Source organism: Netta rufina (assembly GCF_964035555.1).
Source record: "Netta rufina genome assembly, chromosome: 21".
Lineage (NCBI taxonomy): Eukaryota > Metazoa > Chordata > Aves > Anseriformes > Anatidae > Netta > Netta rufina.
Genome location: NC_140145.1, coordinates 11351605 through 11370338, shown reverse-complemented (window position 1 = coordinate 11370338; position 18734 = coordinate 11351605). Strand labels below are relative to the sequence as shown.

At 43.5% G+C, this 18734-nt stretch overlaps 1 protein-coding gene across 1 annotated transcript in view; it reads right to left on the bottom strand.

The window, feature by feature from the left end:
• Nucleotides 1–3815: 3815 nt before the first annotated feature.
• Nucleotides 3816–18734, bottom strand: part of KSR1 (kinase suppressor of ras 1) — a 60927-nt gene continuing 46008 nt past the window's right edge. The window contains 14 exon segments of the mRNA XM_084299517.1: nt 3816–4183; nt 7277–7410; nt 7769–7904; nt 8211–8342; nt 8778–8911; nt 9708–9804; nt 10652–11031; nt 12098–12143; nt 12423–12477; nt 14399–14567; nt 14871–14977; nt 15082–15143; nt 15677–15760; nt 16525–16585. Of these exon segments, the coding sequence (XP_084155643.1) occupies nt 4105–4183; nt 7277–7410; nt 7769–7904; nt 8211–8342; nt 8778–8911; nt 9708–9804; nt 10652–11031; nt 12098–12143; nt 12423–12477; nt 14399–14567; nt 14871–14977; nt 15082–15143; nt 15677–15760; nt 16525–16585 (1676 nt within the window). The 3' untranslated portion in view covers nt 3816–4104.

Sequence of the window (18734 nt, the reverse complement as noted above, 5' to 3'; positions counted from 1 at the left end):
CGAGGAGGGCACGGTCTGTGCGATGCTTTGCAAGCTCTCCTGTCTCAGCTCACAGGATAACTTATCGAAGCTCACCACGTGCTATGTGGAGAACTAAACGTGAGCGCCCCGTCACAAGGCAGCCCCACTCCACAGCTCATACAACGCGCTTTGGCAGGCCTCAGTCCTCCAGGTATCGGCAGGCGTCTGAGCAGCGCTGTGCGGGGCAGCTCCCGGTCCCCTGCCTGCATTCGTGCCCCCGGCCCCGCGGTGCTGCTCGCCACATGGCCCAGCGCTGCAGCAGCACGAATCGCCGCCGTCCCACAGCACGGAGAGCCCCGGCCCCGTGTGTCCGGGAGGGCAAAGCTGCCCTGTGCGAGGCGGGCTCCGCGTCCCCGGGAGGGCTGCGGGTACCGGCGGCAGCCACGAGGCGGCGGGGAAGCCCCGAGAAGGGCGGGTTCGTGCCTGGGGGCCGGCCGGGGCCGGCTTCTCCTCAATCCTTCGGGGTAAAGCCACGGGCACGCTCAGTCGGATAGGATTTGTCGCAAGAGTCCGAGCGGTTACAGCCAAAAAAAAACGTGAGCGGCCTCCTGGCTTCACCTATTAAAGTGGTTGGAGGAAAGGTCTGCCCGCTGCTGAAGGCCCCTTACATCTGATCCTGCCACGAGTACAGCACAGACACGCTGAGTACGGCCTGTGGGAAGGATGCAGTGACTGACAGCTAATACCGGGAGAGGAAAGGAAATAGCTCACAGGCTGTGAGTTAACAAGTCTATCTAGTGAAAGAAGCCGATAGGACGTAGTGCTCCTCTCTGTAGCCCTTGCCCTCGTAGGCTCTAACACTGTTTTTTACTTTTCCCTGGCTGGGGTTTTGGAGGGTTACAGTAACACCGGGAAACAAAGGTTTGTCAATCCTGCTGCAGGGAGCGGCGTGCTCAGGGTGCCCACGTCCCGTCAGCCAGCACGTTACCCCGAAACCCACCGGGGATCACGCTGGTGAATGGGGTGCCCCAAAGTCGGGGTGTTTGTTGCTTAGCCGAGCTCGCAAGGACAAGGGTCAGGGGGCTTCAGGTGGGACAGGGGCTGGGGGTGCCCCTCGGCTCCACGGCCAGCCTGCCTTGCTGGGGCAGGGCTCAGCGTTGGGCTCATGGGACAACGCGGGGACCTCCAGGGCTCGCCCAGCCCTGGCCCTGGCTGCCACCCACCTCCACAGGGCTTGGCAGGACAGGAAGGTACAAGGCAACGGGGAGAAAAAGCTCAAAACACAATTCTGTAATGCTTGCTTTATCCAGAGCAAAGATTTATTCACTGAAGAGATTCCTACATACCCAGAATTTTATTAGCATAGAGTGCACTTTGTCTTTTTTTTTTTTTTTTTTTTGCTGGTTGCATAAACTAATACAGAAACTGTTATTAATACTAACAATTTTTAATTAATTTAATAGCAATTCTGGAAGACACTCAGTTGATAGAAAATATAAAAAAAATTCTTTTACTGTACAAAGTTTACATCACATTTGAAAAGAAAACGTGTCCATTTTCACCATATTACAGACTCCATTTACATTCACTACTGACATGTGGCTATTGTAGCAGCATTGTACAGCCAGCTTCACATTTACAACTCTACAATGGTACAGGCTTACCGTGCTTCACGCCCTTACACCAGCACACGAGGAGACAGCACACGTGACAGTACAATGCGACCGAGACCGAATGACTGTCGCTTGGTTTGCAACATAGTAAGGGATAAGAGCTTGACTTCACAGCTGTACAACTCCACTGGTTTTGTTTGACTTCTGTATCACACCAGCTGATTAAAACAAATATTATCCCAGAGACAGTAATTGGTCCCTGCTCTCTGAAACAACTGGGTTCAGGAGGCTGGGTTTTGCTTTCAAGGGCAATTTATGGGAGTTGAATGCAAATCCAAGGAAGGGTTGAATTGGGATCTCAAATCTCAGGATTTAAAGACGTATTTTGAAACCGTTCCCTGGAGCAGCAGGACAGGATTCCCACCACCAGGCACTGCTCGGCCGGTGTGCAGGGATAAGCCTCCTGTTGGTGTTCTGCGCGCCTCAAAGCGCAGCACGAAGGGACGTGAGGTTTTAGGCAAGTGGCCATCCTGAAAGCAGGGGACCAGTGCTGCTCTTGAACTACACCTGCAGGCAGTCATAGGAGAAACAAATTTTCTGTGTTTTTCAATACTATTGTTTTGTTTTAAGCTGGCTAGTCATCAGTGCTGGCTGTCCATCCAGCCACTCACCTTATTAAGAGCGATGAGAATACATTGTTTGCTCAGCATTGTGCTTGCCCGTGGCCGCAGCAGCGTTACCGCTGCTGAGCAGGCGAGGACAGGCCGAGGAAAGGCTGAGGGTTTGGGAGCTGGGCTGCTGCAACCAAGGGAGGGCTTCGGCCTGGGGGTCTGCCTCTCAGCATCACTATGCCATGTGTTCCTCCCCACTTTTGGGGGTATGGTGCTGTTGTTACTTCAGCAGCACTTGCTGGGAAAACAACCTCTGTTTAAGCCTGTGGCACAGTATTATTGTGAGAGAGCAAACAGCAAATCCTGACGAGAAGCAGGTGGTGTGGGTTAGATGCACAGGGTGCATGGAGGGGGGTTACTTGCTTTACAAAGTGGGAGGGAGGAAGGAGGTCGAGTACCACAATGCCACACCTGGCTACCACCAAATTGTGTTTTAATTTGAGACACATCTTAAAAGTCAGTCACTGTAGCACAATATTTCTAAGAGAATATAACTGGGTTACGCATGTAGCAGGAGTGAAGCTCTCTGCTTAACAGGACTCAGAAGTCTTTTGCCACTTAATTTTCTATGAAAGTCAGCCATCTGTGAAATAGCCAAATTGAGGGCCTGCCCCTTTGCATGCTTTATGGAGGACTCCAGAGCTCTTCTCTCTGTGATCCTCATTTCCAATCCTTGTAATGATGGTGAACAGTATAGAGGAGGAGTGTAATGTACTAGTGTTAAGTGGGATAATGCATTGGTCTCCTTAAATGCAGTAATAATGTGTCCTTTATAAGCTGCATATTACACAATGGAGCATGTGTTTTGTTTTATGTCTTAAAATTAACTTTTGAAACAAGTCTGAGCTGTTGGATTATAAGTTTTTTGTTGTGCTTAGCTTTTCCCAAAGCTACTGTTGAGTCCTAAATGCCTTAAAACCAACAGCTTGCAAACTTATGTGTCTGCCTCTAGGAGCCAGTTAGAGAGGGCACAGGGGAGAGAAATGGATAGCTTTTACTCTTGTCTTTCTTGCCTCTCCCTGGAGCTCTGGAAAATATCGCTTGTTCTGCAAATGGGGTGGTAATTGGGCCAGTAAGCATCTAGTCTGGCTGAGCAGCGTTATGATTCCAACAGTGCTGTTAGGTCAGGGGACTAGAATTTGCTGTGCCTGAAACTGTGGAAGAGGAATTTGGCAGCTGGGAGCTTGCCTTCCCCGTGTGCATGGAGCTAAACCCGATCTTGGCAGCATGTCAGCACCCTGCTCTGGGGGGCGGTAACAAACTCCCCTATACGAAGTAGATTTGTATTAGTGTAACTTAAACCAAGGTAACCCAGAGCTTGGACCAACCCTGCTGAAGCAAATCACGGAGTAATCACAAACTGAATAATCAGTTTGGAAAAATCATAATGCAATGGATCAGTTTTGCCTTAGTGAAAGGAAAACATAATTTTAAATTATGTTTTAATTTTATGAGCTGCATAGCTGTTCTGAAAGAAGCCACTTCCACCTGTCTTAGGGAAAACAAATGCTTTGAAGGCAGAAGACAGCTCTTATTTACACTGCAGACGCAAGAAGGAACTAGAAATAGGTTGGTTTCTTTTCAGTGCTATTTGAATGGCTGTAGTTAAGCTTGATTCACCATTTATTATGTTTTAAAAAATATAGTTCACACAAAAGTATCATGTAAACATTCTTTAAATAACTGCTGGTGCTCAGGCGGAATTCAGACTTTTCAAACAACACAGGCCTGTGAACTGATGGTCGTGCGGCTTTCAGCTGTGGCTGCACCAGTTTCGTAGCTTAGAAGATTCAGTGAAGGTTTCTGATGCTTTGTGTAAGTAGGTAGACAACATTATCACAAGACAATTAAACGCCATGCTATATCTTTTGATTACTTGGTTCCAGGATTCCCAAGCCAAATCTTTCAAAACGCAGGACAACCTTGCTACTGTTAATGCTGAAAAGAGGGAGGAGGTAAAGGGAAAGAGTTGTTTATTTTTGTTTCGTTGTTGTTTTTCCCCCTGTAAAGCTACAGTCATATAAACAGAAATTTAAATGGGTTGGATTCTGGTCTCATACAACTTCAGATCATCCAGCAAAGAGTTTTAAGAAATTAAGCAGCAAACATGTGAACTTGCTTATGCTAACCTCATTAGTGAAAAAATACAACTCAAATGGGAGAAGTAGGAGATTTTCATAAATACTTAAGGCGGGTAGAAGACCTGTTTTCAACAGGCTTCTGGTTTCCTTGAAATAAAAAGGGAAGGAAAAAATTACTTAGTTTTTGTTTTGGTTTGATTGTTGTTGTTTTTTAAGGGAAAGGAACGGTTCTGACAAGGTACATCAATCACTTCAAAAAAAACATTTGCTCCTCTTTATAGATTGTAGCAAGTGAATAAAGATGTCTTTTCCTTCACCCTTAAGCTGTTAGCATAGCTGTAAACATTTTCACTTCAAAATGCCTTCTTACACATATGCACTCAGGTGACAGCAAAGCAGACAGCCTGAATACATTCTTTTTGGTGTTGTGTGCAAGCATCTGACTTTCTAAAAGAATGAGTATGTGGATGTATTTGTCCTCACTGAGGACAGTAAGAACCTCTCTCTCTGGTTCCTGGTGCTTACCCTCCTCTGTCCCTATTCTTTCCCCTTGAAAAAAAAAAAAATCATGAATTAGTAAGGAATGAAAAAATCTTTTCCAAAAAGGCACATAATTGTGTTACCTACAATTCCGCAAAGCTCCTAATGTGAAGTCAGGCATTTTGCTGAACAGAGGATGTAAACACGAGCAAACCATAGAATTCAAAACACCAGATTTGCAAGGGGAGGAGAAAGGAGGAAAGCCCTTCAGTCCCTCTCTTTTGCACAGCACTGTAGCTGACCTCAGCCAACCCACGTGGGCCAGTTTTGGGCACCACTGGGGGCCTGTTCCCAAGTAGGCTAAGGGACTGCAACCTGCCCCAAGCAGAGCAAGGGCCATCCCTCTTTTCATGCAAGAATTACCCTTGCACCCCCTGAAAAAAACTGCCCCTCAGTTCAATGCTACCTGGCTCTCATCCCACAGGAGGACCGGCGCAATCTGGCCCTTGAGTCAGGGTGGTTTGCAACACAAGTGAAGTGTTCACTTTTCAGCAGTGCCTTTTGAAAAACGCACCTGGCTCTGTTTGGTCACAAACCCCAGCCCTGCACTAGGGCTGACAGCACAACCTCAGATTGCAGCTAGGAGAATGCACCCTTCTGCCTCACGAGGCCTGGGGGGGGACCTGCGCATCCTGCCCGTGTCGGCAAACCCCCGGCCTGCTGGGCAGGACGCCCGGCCCTGCGCTGCGTGCACCTGGTTAGTCAGAGAGCAGATCACTAGGCCCTCTCCAGGAGGGAGCTACAGCCCGATGAAATGCTTCAGAAGTGAGAGATGGCCACGTTGTTAGACAGTAACTTCTTGCAGACAGTTGTTGTTATTCAAGCTAACAGCCCACACCAAGCAGAAAAAGGCAGAAAAGGAGAATTCGGATAAAGTGTTGATTATGTCCATGGGTTAATTTCGTGGTTTTGTTTTCGCTTTTTTAAATGGAAGGTGATTGTCCGAGTTGCCGGTTAGGATGCAACAGATGGAAGCATGCAAGGTGGAACCCATTATTGCACCAGTAGCTACAACCTACAGAGAAATATGGGAGGGGAGGGAAAAAGACACCGTGAGAGTTAGTCTTCAGTTATTTAAAGCAAGCCCTTGTGAACTATTATAAAGCTTACATCAGAACAAAGCGTGGGGTTAGTGCAATATTTCTCAGCAGATCTGTTGGAGGAGATGTGAACGTGTCTGTACTGGGTTTGGATCTGATCTCTGCCTGACGTGGCTGTGGAGAGCCTTCCAAGTGTGACCTGAATGTGATGTACTTTGCAGGGACTAAAAAGCAACTGAGCTGCCTGCATTTCCATTTCACTGAGCACTACTTCAGCTGTCAGCGTTGATATGTAATGCTGACACTTAAAGTAATTCTCCCCTGTTACATGCTTTGAGCAGAGAAGTATTAATACATGCAAATGTGCAGGAACCAATTGCAGTAGGAGGGGGAGGGTCTGCGAAAATAATTAGGGAAGCTGCTCTGCAAGGCACAGTTCCACAAGCTGTTCATGAAGAACTCCCTATGGAAACACTAATCCAGAATAATCACTTGGCAAATTACTCTGGAAATGAGCACTCTCATGAACTGACTGCCCAAATGGGAAGCATTACTTCAAGTTAATTTCCAATGTGCTGGTAGAGGACAATGCAGGGCTGTGTGACTGCCTGCATGGGAATGTGCAGACAGCTTGGGCTCTGGCTGCTCGGCCCTGTCTGGTTAGGTAGGGGAAAAGATGCCAAACAGCCAGAGTTAATGATCCAGCCTAAGTGGATCTGATAGTATGGAGAAATGAGGGCATGAAAGTGGTGCCACACAGAGCCATCGTGGTGGAGGGCACTGTGTTTCTGTGGAAAGGGAAAAAAAATAACAAAGGACACTGCGGTATCATGCAAATCTCCTGGCAAAGAAACAGTTATAACACCATTTGAACACCATGATCCTCCTTTGAGACAGAGGAGAATTAAAGAAATAAAAACATTTCTTTAAAAAAAAAAAAAGAGAGAAACTGTCACAGCTGCAGCAGGATGATTGAAGGGAAGGGGCAGCAGAGCTGAAAAGCGCCCACCTGAGGTGGCCGGTACAGAGCTGGCCACCACAAGCTGTGCCTGGAAGTAGTTTGGCAAGCGCCTGGGTTTTGTGGAATGAGCGCTCCTAGGGGAGGCACGAGGCCGTGGCTCCATTTCTGTCAACTGGAGTTTGTTTGCAGGCCCTGCTGTGTGCCCAAAGCGGGGCTGTACAGCACTGGAGATTAGGCAATGGTGTCTGAGGTGGGAATTTCGGGCTGTTCTGCTAGAAAAGCAGAACAGCGCGCAGTTACTCTGCTACTGAAGGGCTGACGGACCCCAGGAAGGCAAAATAAAGCACAGGAATTACCAGTTAGCAGTTTCTGAGCAGCACAAGTATTCTCAACAACAGCAGATACTCACTCAGCAGACTTCCAGAAATGCCCTGGATGGGAGAGACGACGATTCAATTTTGGCAGTTTTTCAAGCATATCCATGAGGACAGTGAAGCTAGGTCTCTCACTGAGATCAAATGACCAGCATGCTGAGAGAATTTCCTGCAAAGGACATTTCAGGCTCATTATCTCCACTTAGTTCTCATGTCAACTGTTCAGACCAAGCAACTGACTGAGCAGTGTGATTTGTGGGAGCCCAGCTAGAGCTGCTTTTTAACAGACGTTTTGGACATTCTAATAATCAAACAGTATCCTGTGTACCAGCAGATGCCCACTTCTGTATGACAATAATGGGAAGAGACTTGGAATCTAACCTGTCTCATTCTAACCTGTTCTCTCTCCTGCCCTTTATCTTTAGAGTTACAATAAGAGTAAAATAAATCCCTTTAAGCAGCTCCCTCTTTTCCAGCATCCCCAGTGAACAGCTATTTGGAAGGTCTCCTGCAACTGATGTACTTACATTCACTTCTTTCCCCAAACTAACAGTTGCAAGGACTTGTTTCACTCCTTCACCACTTCCAATCTGCCAGATGAGTGCCTCTGCAGGCTGGTTCTTGAAGGGCCATTCTCTTGCTTGGAGCTCATACCACACAGTCCTGCAACATCAACAGAGAAATCAAGGCTTTGTCCACTCTTAAAGAGAAAGATGCAAAACCCTGACACAGTCCCAGTTTCTTCAGATAAGCTGTGGAAGGTGTATAAAGCTGTGCAGCAAATCCCTCCCAGCCTACCCACCTCCCTGTCAAACTGTCCTGCCCACATCTTTTGTAGCAGGTGAGGAAAACACATCCTCGCTAAAATCCTCAATCTGAGAAAAGAGGGTCGCTGACTGGCAGGGCTCAGGTCTGTATCATGTCTCATTTGGCAAGCTCCCATGGTACTCTTAGGTATTCTTCTCTTACCCAAAGGCATAGATATCTGCAGCTTTGGAGAAAGGTAGCTTGTCTTCATCTTTGCCAGGGGCCATCTCACGAACAATTTCAGGGGCCAGGTAGCACAACCAGTCATGAGGCAGCTTCAATTCATTCTCCCTCCTGAGTTCAGAAGAAAGAAACCATACTGAAATGCTATCGTGTAAAGCCAGAACCAGCACATAGCTCATATTTATGCTTTGCCTAATGCCTTTATTTACTGAAATGTTTTGTTTTGGCTAACATTTTCTATTTTTCTAGCCATATTAAAAAAAAAAAAAACACATGTAAGTGTTGGCCTGACTGTACAGCTCATTCTTGGGCTTGAAGTTATTTTTGTTCTGAGCCTTAGTTTATACATAACTTTCTAGCTTTGTGCTAGTGGATGTGTAGAAAGGACTCTGCTTTCAAAAAAAGAAGTGCATATTCCAAAACGTTTTTAAGTACTAAAGCAATCACCACTCCTTACTTGTACTGTGAAATGCATCAAAATGTTTCCTTATTTGATCATTATTTATCACTCTAGAAGTGGACCAAAGCATTGAAACCTCCACCTACCTTCCTTCCTGAACCACACCTGAAATCCCAAATAATCCGAAGTCAGTGATCACAACTTTTCCATTATCATAGAAAACATTCTTGGATTTCAGATCCTTGTGTACAATCCCCTTGGCGTGAAGATAGCCCATGCCCTAGGAAAAAGTTGATATTCAGAGATGTCTTTTTATTTTCTTGTTTACAAGCCTCTAACTGGGCATGCTTTGCTTTGTTGCTTTGTAACACGCATTTACTCCAGAATAAATAATGAATTTTAAGTGAGGACACAGCAACTGTCTGGCTTATGCAGGAACGGTACAGGGAAAGTCTGCAAGGAGATTTTAGCTCAATGCTCAGCCTCTGAAATGCTTTTCATCCTCTACGTAGTAGGGCTGCTGGAAAGGTACTCTTACTTGAAGAGCATTACGTGCCCGTGGACTCGCCATTCTGGAGTCTGTATGCGTAAGAACAATGAGCTACTGACACAAGCTTGCTGACGAAAATCACAGGATACTTCTGCCACGAAGAAAACCAGCAGAAATGCTGCTCAGTTCAGCAGAAACACTGCAACAGCTTTAGAAATGTTACTTCGGTTGAGCAATACTGTAAGCAAGTACTGGAAAACTGTGCAAGTCTGGGGGAACACGTCTACCTCAGAATGCATTAACTTAGGAAATGTGTCATGCATTTCTTCATGGTTCCCCTTACCAAAATTCTCCCTCCCCAGCCCCTTACTAGCAAGCAAAAAGTCTATTTCTATTCTTTCAGGTCCTTAGCTTACTGCCCACTTCTCTTTATCCAATTTCATGTTTTTCCTGCTGCAACACCCTGTGGCAAGTTACAGGTGTGGCTACTGAGAGCTACTGAACCACCCCCGCTGTGCGCTCTCAAGGCTCTTGCTGAGGCACTGCTCACAAAGCAGATGTCTGTTAGCAGGATGTATGCTCTTACCTTAATGATCTCCTGTGCTATCTGCCTGGTTTTATTAATATCCAGGGATATCTTGGGGTCCCTTACAAACGAATGAAGCGTCCTTCCTTTGCAGAAGCTACAGAAAAGAGGAACAGTCCTGAAAAATGCCTTTAAAACATTGGAGGCAAACAAAAATCAACACTGGATGCTCAACTGGTTTTCTTATGTTGACAGAATCCCACTCCTACTCGAACTGCTGGGAAATACCATTTCAAAGAATTTTAAGGGCCCAATTGATTCACAGCTGTACAGGTGTACACATGTACAGGTGAGCCACTGTTAAAGCACATCCAAGCATACACGACAAATGCTTATGTGTTTCTTCAGAGGCCCAGTTCTTGCTATGCTATTCTGACAGCTGAAGTCCAGTTTTCAAAACCTGAGCACCGGCTTCTGCTGGGGCTACTGCTCACTTAAGCAGGAAACTTCCTTTGGAACTGACAACTAGAAATGATTAAGTACCACCTTGCCAAGCTACGAGAGTGGCATGCTGCTGGCCTGACTTAAATTCAGCCTTCATATGAACATCCCCAAAAGCTGTTATCGAGGGGCTAAATAATCCTAATAGCAACAAAATACTGAAGACAGAAGAGGAGAGAAAAATAGTAATATTCTTGCCTAATCAGCAAGTGTCTCTAAAAGGAACAGAAAGGATCAGATAACTGTTGTATTATTAACCTCAAGTATTGTGTTATTGCCATTGTGCTGAACTGGATGCATCTGGAAGTAAATGACAGAGGAACAGCTTGTTCCAGATTTTTTATATATAATTATTTTAAACTATAATACATACATATAACATCACAAATACTTTATTTGTTACGCAAATATATAATTTATATAATTATAGAATTTTATTTGGTATTATTACTATTGGCAGTAAATATGTATAGTAATACTGAGATAAGGTGCTATATCCTCACCTGGTGATGATTGCTAAATGAGGAGGGTTCATGCATGCTCCCATGAAAAGCACCACATTCTCATGCCGGGTCTGTCTGTAGTTCATCACCTCCTTTTTAAAGAGCTTGAGATGATCCTGATTGTTCCCATCTATCTCCAACAGCCTGATGGCTACTTCTCCATGCCATTTCCCCTTGTGAACCTTCCCCCATCGCCCTTGGCCGATAGGATCCCCTAGTTCAATCTGTTCAAAGGGAATGTCCCATTCTTGCAGGTAGACACTGGTCTGGCTAGGTTTGCGATAAATCATCCCTTGTAAGCGTGGCCGCCTGTTTGGCAGATCTTCCACCTCATCCTCATCATCTTCGGGTTCTGATTTATTACTCTCTGGTTCTTCCACCTGTTTATAAACAGAGAAAAGAAACCTGTGCTGAGGGACAAAGCAGCCTACCAGCCAGCGACAGAGGCTGTTCTGAGAGGACTTCAGTGGGCTGGATGGACATACTTGACTACGGCTCAAAGATGTGCTTCAGAGGACAAAGCCATTTCAGAAAGCTACAAAAGACATCTTCTGTATGTCAGTGTGTGCCGGTGAAGACACGAAAGGCTTTATCCCATTGAGTTAAACTTCTAGAACCAGCACCAACATCTAGGGGCTCAGTGTCACTCAGAACATGGCCCTTCAGTAAATGAAAAAATGCTACAGACCATTCCAAAAGGAAGCCTCCAAAACCACTTCTCTCTCCAAATAAATGTGGGGTGCTGAGTTTCGAGTTTGTGGTTTTTCTTCTTTCTTATGTTGCTGTTGGTGGTCATGGTGTGATTTTTGTTTTTGCTTGGTTGTTGGTTGTTTTTTGTTTGTTTGTTTGTTTTTGAGATTACTAAAACTCTCCTGTAAGACTTGCTCCAAAAAAATCATCAAGCTTGACACAAAATCCAGTAATTTGTGCTGAAATCATTGATTCTACCTCTATTAGTTTACCCACCCCCAAATAAACCCATTTCAGAGTCCGTACTGCCAGTGGAACATGTGCTTAGGCACTAAAGAAATCACACAATCTTATGGATTGTGCTTGCAGGATTTACCATGAGCTAACCTGAACACTGGAGGCACCTACACGTGCAGCACTTCCAGATTTGAGGTCTGCAGGGTACGTAGACCTCGTAACTCCAGCAGGAGGCCTGCAGCTCTTGTAATGTACAAGCAGCTGCACCAAACTGAGCGAGTGAGACATTTGAAATATGTCATCTTAGCCCAACTAGAAAAAAGTTGTTTTTTATTACAAGTACTTCATTGTTTCAGCCTAGCTACAGAAATCATGAGTTTTCAATTGAGATCTTTGCAGTACAGTGGAACTGAGGTAAGGCCCAGCTAGTCTACTCCCACAGTTCCACAGCCACAAATTTTATGTGGTACTTCAACGTGCCACCTCTGACTGTACACAAGGGCAAACCAGAAAACCTACCTCTGTTTCACATTCAACTCCATCTGCGTCTGGCTGTTCCTCAGCTCTAGCAAGAGAAGACAGAGTTACAATGACAGTAACGTTTACATGTCCACCTGAGTTGGAAAAGTAGGCTGCTACATATGCCATTAGTGGAGTAAGTAGTGAGAAGTAGTAAATAGAAAACAGATCTTGATAGCACTATAGTAGGTCAAAGGAAAATACAATTACTGTTCCACTTAACAGGGAAGAACTTTCTAAGCTTACTGTGGGAAGTAAGAGAGTAAGATCTGAAGATTATCAGGTAAACACTACAGAAGTAAAAAAAATTAGAAACAATACTTACTTAGTGTCTGCAGCTGTTTCTGAAGGCTGTGCTACTTGTGCAGGACTGGGAATTTCTGGCAAAACAAAAAAAAATGATACATATTTTACATGATCTCTTATTGATCTGAAATTTTAACATTACAGTAACAGGTATTTGCTTCTTATTTAGGAATTAGAAAATAAATTCAACCCCTGACCATAGGATTTTATACATCTACTTATTAAAAAGCATCCTAATCTTTCCTGTACTTACATGGCTGTATATTACCAGCTCCAGTCTCCTTCACATTCACTTACCTAATTACCAAATATGAATTGTTGCATCATTCTTAAATCCCACAGGCAAGAAAATCAGTTCATAAAAGTGAACTCAAGCACTCTTGAACTTTGGACCTATTTATACTAAGCATATAACCCTAAAAGTTATCCTTTATGGAATAAAAAACACAGCTGTGTATAGAATCCCATAGTAGAAATCTGTTGTTTTACAACTGAATATTAGCAGTTGTACCTTCGTACCTAAATACAAGGAGAGAGTGGCCTGAATTATATATTGAGATACATTTCCGTTGTATTGCACACTTTTTTTTTTTTTTTTTCCCTAAAAGCAGAATTAACATTCTTGAGCAGCATGCAGAATTTTACCAAAAAGTTACTTTTTGGCAGCAGAAGCTGGTTAGTAGAATTAAAACAATCAACTCACCTGGGAAGATAAATTGTTGTCTATGCTGAATGTAGTAGGCAGCTTTTTTTTAATAAAAGAACAGCAAAAAAAAAATTATGAGGAAGGAAAAAACAAAACAAAACAAGTTAGAGGATCATCAGCACGTGTCCCGTATGCATTCAATGAATTAGTCCCAAGTCATTGTTTAACTGATTAGTAGATTATCAATCAGCCTGCTTGAGGGGGGTGAATTTTAGCACATGCATCTTTCAAAGACTAAGACAGATGATACCTATCAAATAAAAGCTATGTTACCAATAAGCTAACAGTCTGGTAGGAAAACAATACATTCGGACTTGAAGTGGCAGAAGCAAACTTTGAGAACCTACGGATGCTTAAAGGCAGGCCTGGATAAAAGCTGGTGCTTCAATCCTTTCTTATTTCTTCAGCTTCAGCTTTTCCAAGACGCGTGCAAAGAGGCGAAGCTCTGAGCCATTTGCAAGCATTTATTTTTTTAATCTCAATGAATTTGAATTATATGTCCTAACAAAAGTAGTTGCAGTAGAATCCTTGATCTAAACTGGCACTGCTTCTGCTCCTTACGAGTAGGCAAGATCAGATCAAAAGTTTGATGCACCATGCAGTAGTATTAAAGGCTAGATGCAGCAGGTACTGAGCAGCATGTGACTTCATTTCCAGATAGAAGGAATTAGGTTTGTTCTCACTATGTAAGTCTTGCCTCTATCAGCTTTGGTAAAGACTGCACATTTGTGTCCTTAATCTGTAAAGTATGTGGAGTAAATTACTTTCACCATACACATCTGTCGGATGTTCTAAAAATGAGTGTTGGTTGTTGGTTATCTTTTGGAAGATAGTGATCGAAGTAATTCATCCCAGCTCTCATTTTAATGTTTTGTTCTAGCAATCAGCTTACTTATTTGGTCACCAGAGGTTTTAAATCATAAAGCAGGCAGCATGCATTTTACAATACAATAAGAAAAGGGAAGAAAAAAGAGTATCACTTTTTTTTTTTTTTTTTTAGTACTCTTCAGAGAAAAGGAAAGCAGAAAGACCATATCATGTAAGAAAAGTACTGGCACTCCTCAATAATTTGTCTCCTGCAAAGGTATCTTGTCGATACAACTTTAAAACTTCTAAAAACAGACCATTTCCTTTTATCAGGTATCAGAACATACTTTCAAATTTTGCATAAGATACAACTATATATTCAGAAACCTGAAACTACTTAAAAAGTCGTGGTTAGCCTCTGCTTGCATAGATGCCTTTTTCATCTCCACAGAGTTTTTTTCTCCTGGAAGAGATGGGCTTACCTGGGAAGTTAAATCGTCCATCCCTCTGGCCCATGGGAGACGGGTTTGGGGGAGGTGTTGCACTAGGAGGATTGGAAGACTGGAAAGGTGCTGGAGAAGATGGTGTGGAAGAAGTTGTAGAAGAGGGATTACTGCTGGAGTCCAGATGATTTATTGCTGGTGGATGCTCCTGGAAAGCAAGAAAAATTGCTACTGAGAAAATAACAAAAATACAGATTTCCCCTCAATGTTTACTGAACAACGGAGAGAAGAAAGCTGTTCCTAGCCTCAATCATGGCATAGTTTCTTTAAGTGAGTAGGGGGCTGGAGCTGTGCACATCCAATGCTTTACAAGCTGGAAACATCACATCCCAAGGTCTCTTTGCATTGAGGTGCTATTCTTGCTCCAACCAGCAAGGTACTACTGTGACCTCTCCTTACTGTAGCTCCCCTGTGACTTACAGACAGAAGACTCACTTCTGTCACCACGTACCTTTTTAGTTAGTGCTTTGGGAAGAGTTCCGAACTGCGGTTCTGTTGGTCTGTCTACTGGATTATTGATATCAGAAGGGACAGACTCTGTTCTCCTTATTTTGGTTACTGAAATCAGATTGGAGAAGGGAGGGAAGAAAACCTTTAAATCAGACTTGCTCTCACGATACCATCGGTTACACTGAAGTGCTAAGAATCTGTAGAAAACTTACTGGGGAGGAAGGATATTCTGCAAGCAGGTGCCTCTTTAGTACATTTGTTGTGACATTTTAATCTAAAAGAGAAACATTAAATGTTAAACAGCAACTTTTCTTTCCCCAAAAGAAGAAGCCAACCTTAATTTGTACTACTTATGCTAATCTCAAAGAGAGTTCTGGAAAGCTCTGGGCCCCAGAGCAGGCCCATACATTTATATGAAGAATCCTGTTATGTACACCATTAGGCTAATGAAAGGTAGGTAGACATCTTAGTATCTCGTTTATTTCTAATATCATTATCTTCAATGACTCCTGTCCTACGACAGGGATCTGCTAAAATTTCAACATTCTGGACTTTCAGAATATGACGGAGAAAACCAAGGCCTTGCTGTTATTTAGGCATCCAGTTCCCACTACAAGATCTGCCCATTATCAGGTACGAATCCTGTGGCAGGGAACTAAATTTGGTTCCTCCATGTCAGGCTCCTGACATAAGCACATCATGCAAAGCATCCCATTGCCAGTTTGACTGAAATAAAAAGCGATGCCACAGTTAGTAGTGCATATCTTGAGATACTTGTTATGTTAAAGATCATCTCTGTGTGCTTACCTGCAGTACTTGCACTTCACCCCGAACATCATGCTTTTCTGACAGACTTGGCAAATCTGAGATAACCAAGACTTTGTAGAGAACCTAAGCAGAGAGAAGAGGGGAAAAATTACGTTAACTACTATCTAAAGGAACCTATGCTTGTTGGTAGTTATGGACAAGCCACGCTCCTTTTGCCTCTTCTGAAAGGGGCAAGTGGTGTTATGTAAAAGACTTCTTGATTTTTCTGATCAAAAGTAACTGAAAGAAGGCTGGCATCAATTCTGCTGAACTGTTGCTAGCCCTTTATTCTTGAAACGGGGCTGAGAGGTGCTCAGGGGTGTCCCTGCCTGTGGAAATAGGGTGAACATGAACACACGTATCAGAAGGTCCTCAAAATTGCAGCTCAGCAAGACAAGGCAGATTGCAGCTCTGAAGCCCCATACAAAGACACCCATGTGACAGAATATCGCCTCCTTCCATAAAAGCAGCTCAAACTGCGAGCTTTGCCTTGTGAAACAAGCAGGTGCTCAGAGGGAGCAGCCAGCACACCCCACGTGCGGGTCCAGCCCACAGGCACGCGCTGCCCACCAGGTGCCGACCCCTTTCAGGTCAGTGCTACACTAGTCACTGTGGAACCGCAAGTCAATTGGCCTTGTAAAAAAGATTTCAGGGGCTGGACACATCAGAGACATTAAAAACAGATGGATCTGAAATACAGAGTTACGGCTGAACTTGAGAAAAATGAGGTGCCCAACCCAACTTCAAGCCCATCTAATAACAGCCCTCCCTTCTACAAACATGATAAGTAGGAAGCTGGCCTGGGCTGACCCCTTCCCTCTGTGGCTTCCACAGCGTGCATCACTTACCTGTGTGTTACAGCTAAGCCAAAATCTCTTCGTACTGTTTGAGGGGATCCTTGGGAGAGTTCTGATGGAGAACAAAAGGATATTTTAGGGACGTATTAGTCACCAGCATGCCTACAAGTCTGGATGTAAACACTCATAGATAAGAACTAGTAGCCAGGACTCCAGTAGGAGTACAGCTGAGATTGGTTTGCCTTCTGTGGTAAAACTACCAGCTACTACTCTTATTTTGTTTCACATGGAGGCAATTTAAGGTAAGATTTGGTGGTGGAATCATAATTCTTCCTTCCTTTTGTTAAATCATTATGTTTTATATTTAGGGATTACAGAAGTTCATCTGATTAGGTCTAGGCCATTCTCAAAACAAAGTATACATTAGCTTACTTTTAATTAGTTTACCACAAATACTATCACCTGCTTTTCATACGGTGTCAGAGTATTCTTTTACACTGAAAATTATTATTACCATTTTTTAGACAGAGCCAGTGTGACCCAGAAGAATAAAATGATTTAGGTCGGACCACTTAGCTAGCCAGTAAATGCAGAAAATGAGACCTAGACTCCAAAATCCCAGTCTAGTTCTCCAGTGGTTATACCACAAAACTTTGTAAGACCTCTCAAATATTAAGACTCTGGCGTATTTCCTGAATTAACTATATATCTATAGCCATGTTACAAATCTGGAGAAAACTCAATCTGCAGGCAGCAACACAGCTTCAAGACTGGACACTGTCAAGGCTTACAAAAAGACACTTTCTCTCTTTGGCCCTAGATGGCACCAAATTCTCTTTTATGATCACTCCAGTGAACGTTTTAAGGCATCTGTGGTCTTCTGCATCTTAAGAAAAGTCTGGCATCACTAGCTGTTTTTTCAAGGAATATTGCTGAGCTAGTGTGAACATCCAAACCACAATTAATTGATCATGCATTAATCATCACATCAGTTAAGATGTCTAAACACTTACTTCAGAGTTCTAAGGAATGTAACAAAGTTTGGAATTTAATGGGACTTAAAAGAGCCTACAGGGTAATTTTTAAAACAGACAATATGACTATGTTGCAGAAGCACCAAAAGTCCTAATTTCTGTTTGAATTGTTTCTTATGCCCTTTTTTTTTTATTTATTGCATAAATTCCATCAGTCTCCACAGAGAAATGCTCAGACGTCTGCTTACATCTCCATTTTAGAATTTTCTCTTTATACTTTTTCATTTCTCAAAGTAATTCCTGGGATTTTTGTTTTAAAGACCATTAGATAAATGCACGCTGTCTCATCAGGATCAGCAAATGAGATGCACGCAGTCTCATCAGGAGAGATAAAACACCAAATGGCATTGATACATTACTGGATAAAAGCACAAGTCCTAGTCCTGTAAACCCTTAAATATGTGAATAGACTCATCAACATCAGAGGAAGTATTCTGCGTTTAGCAACTTGTTGGAGAGTTTCTCAAAAAGTTGCATGCAAGTGTCTAATTTCAATACAGAGGTACTTGGCAGTGGATATCCAAAGACACTATCTAAAGACAAATGGTTAGATGTGAAGTTATTTCTAGTACCAAGGGACACCAGTATCTGTTCTGAAGTCACAGACAAGCAATTGCACACAAACCCCTTGCTTTAACCCTCTAAACATCAGTATTCCCCTTCCTTGCTTTTGATATCTGAAGAAGTACCAGTTACAAAGACCCTGTAAGCATCCTGCAGTTCTTCATCTGGCCAAGCTCCTGTTAAAGTTAACAGAAACTCAGGGATACAAGGCCCTCGTGAGGACCTCCAAAGGCTGCACAGAGATGATCACACTGCAGGTAGTTGGCAAGGACAGGTTCTTCTCTCCCAGTCAATGAAATGAAGACAACCCTGTAAAAATCTCTTACCGAACCTAGAGAACAGAAAAGAAATTTGTTTTTTAAGACATCTATATTCACGTGACAGGATACACACTTTGCTAGAGCAGAAACACTTTCCTGCAGCCTTTGACATCGGATTTACAAACAACTCTGGTTTTGCACAATTTCTTGAAGTCACTCCATAGCCAATATCTGCCTGCCTACAAATCCTAGGCTTTGCTAGGCAGAGCCCCAGCTGCAGCCTGGGAACAGAGCATACAAGAGTGCACCTGAATTTTGGCTTGCAGCTGTGACGTGTGAATGGGACTGTACAACTGAGACAGCTGGAAGGCTCCACAGGGCAGGGTCTGAATGAAGAACGTGC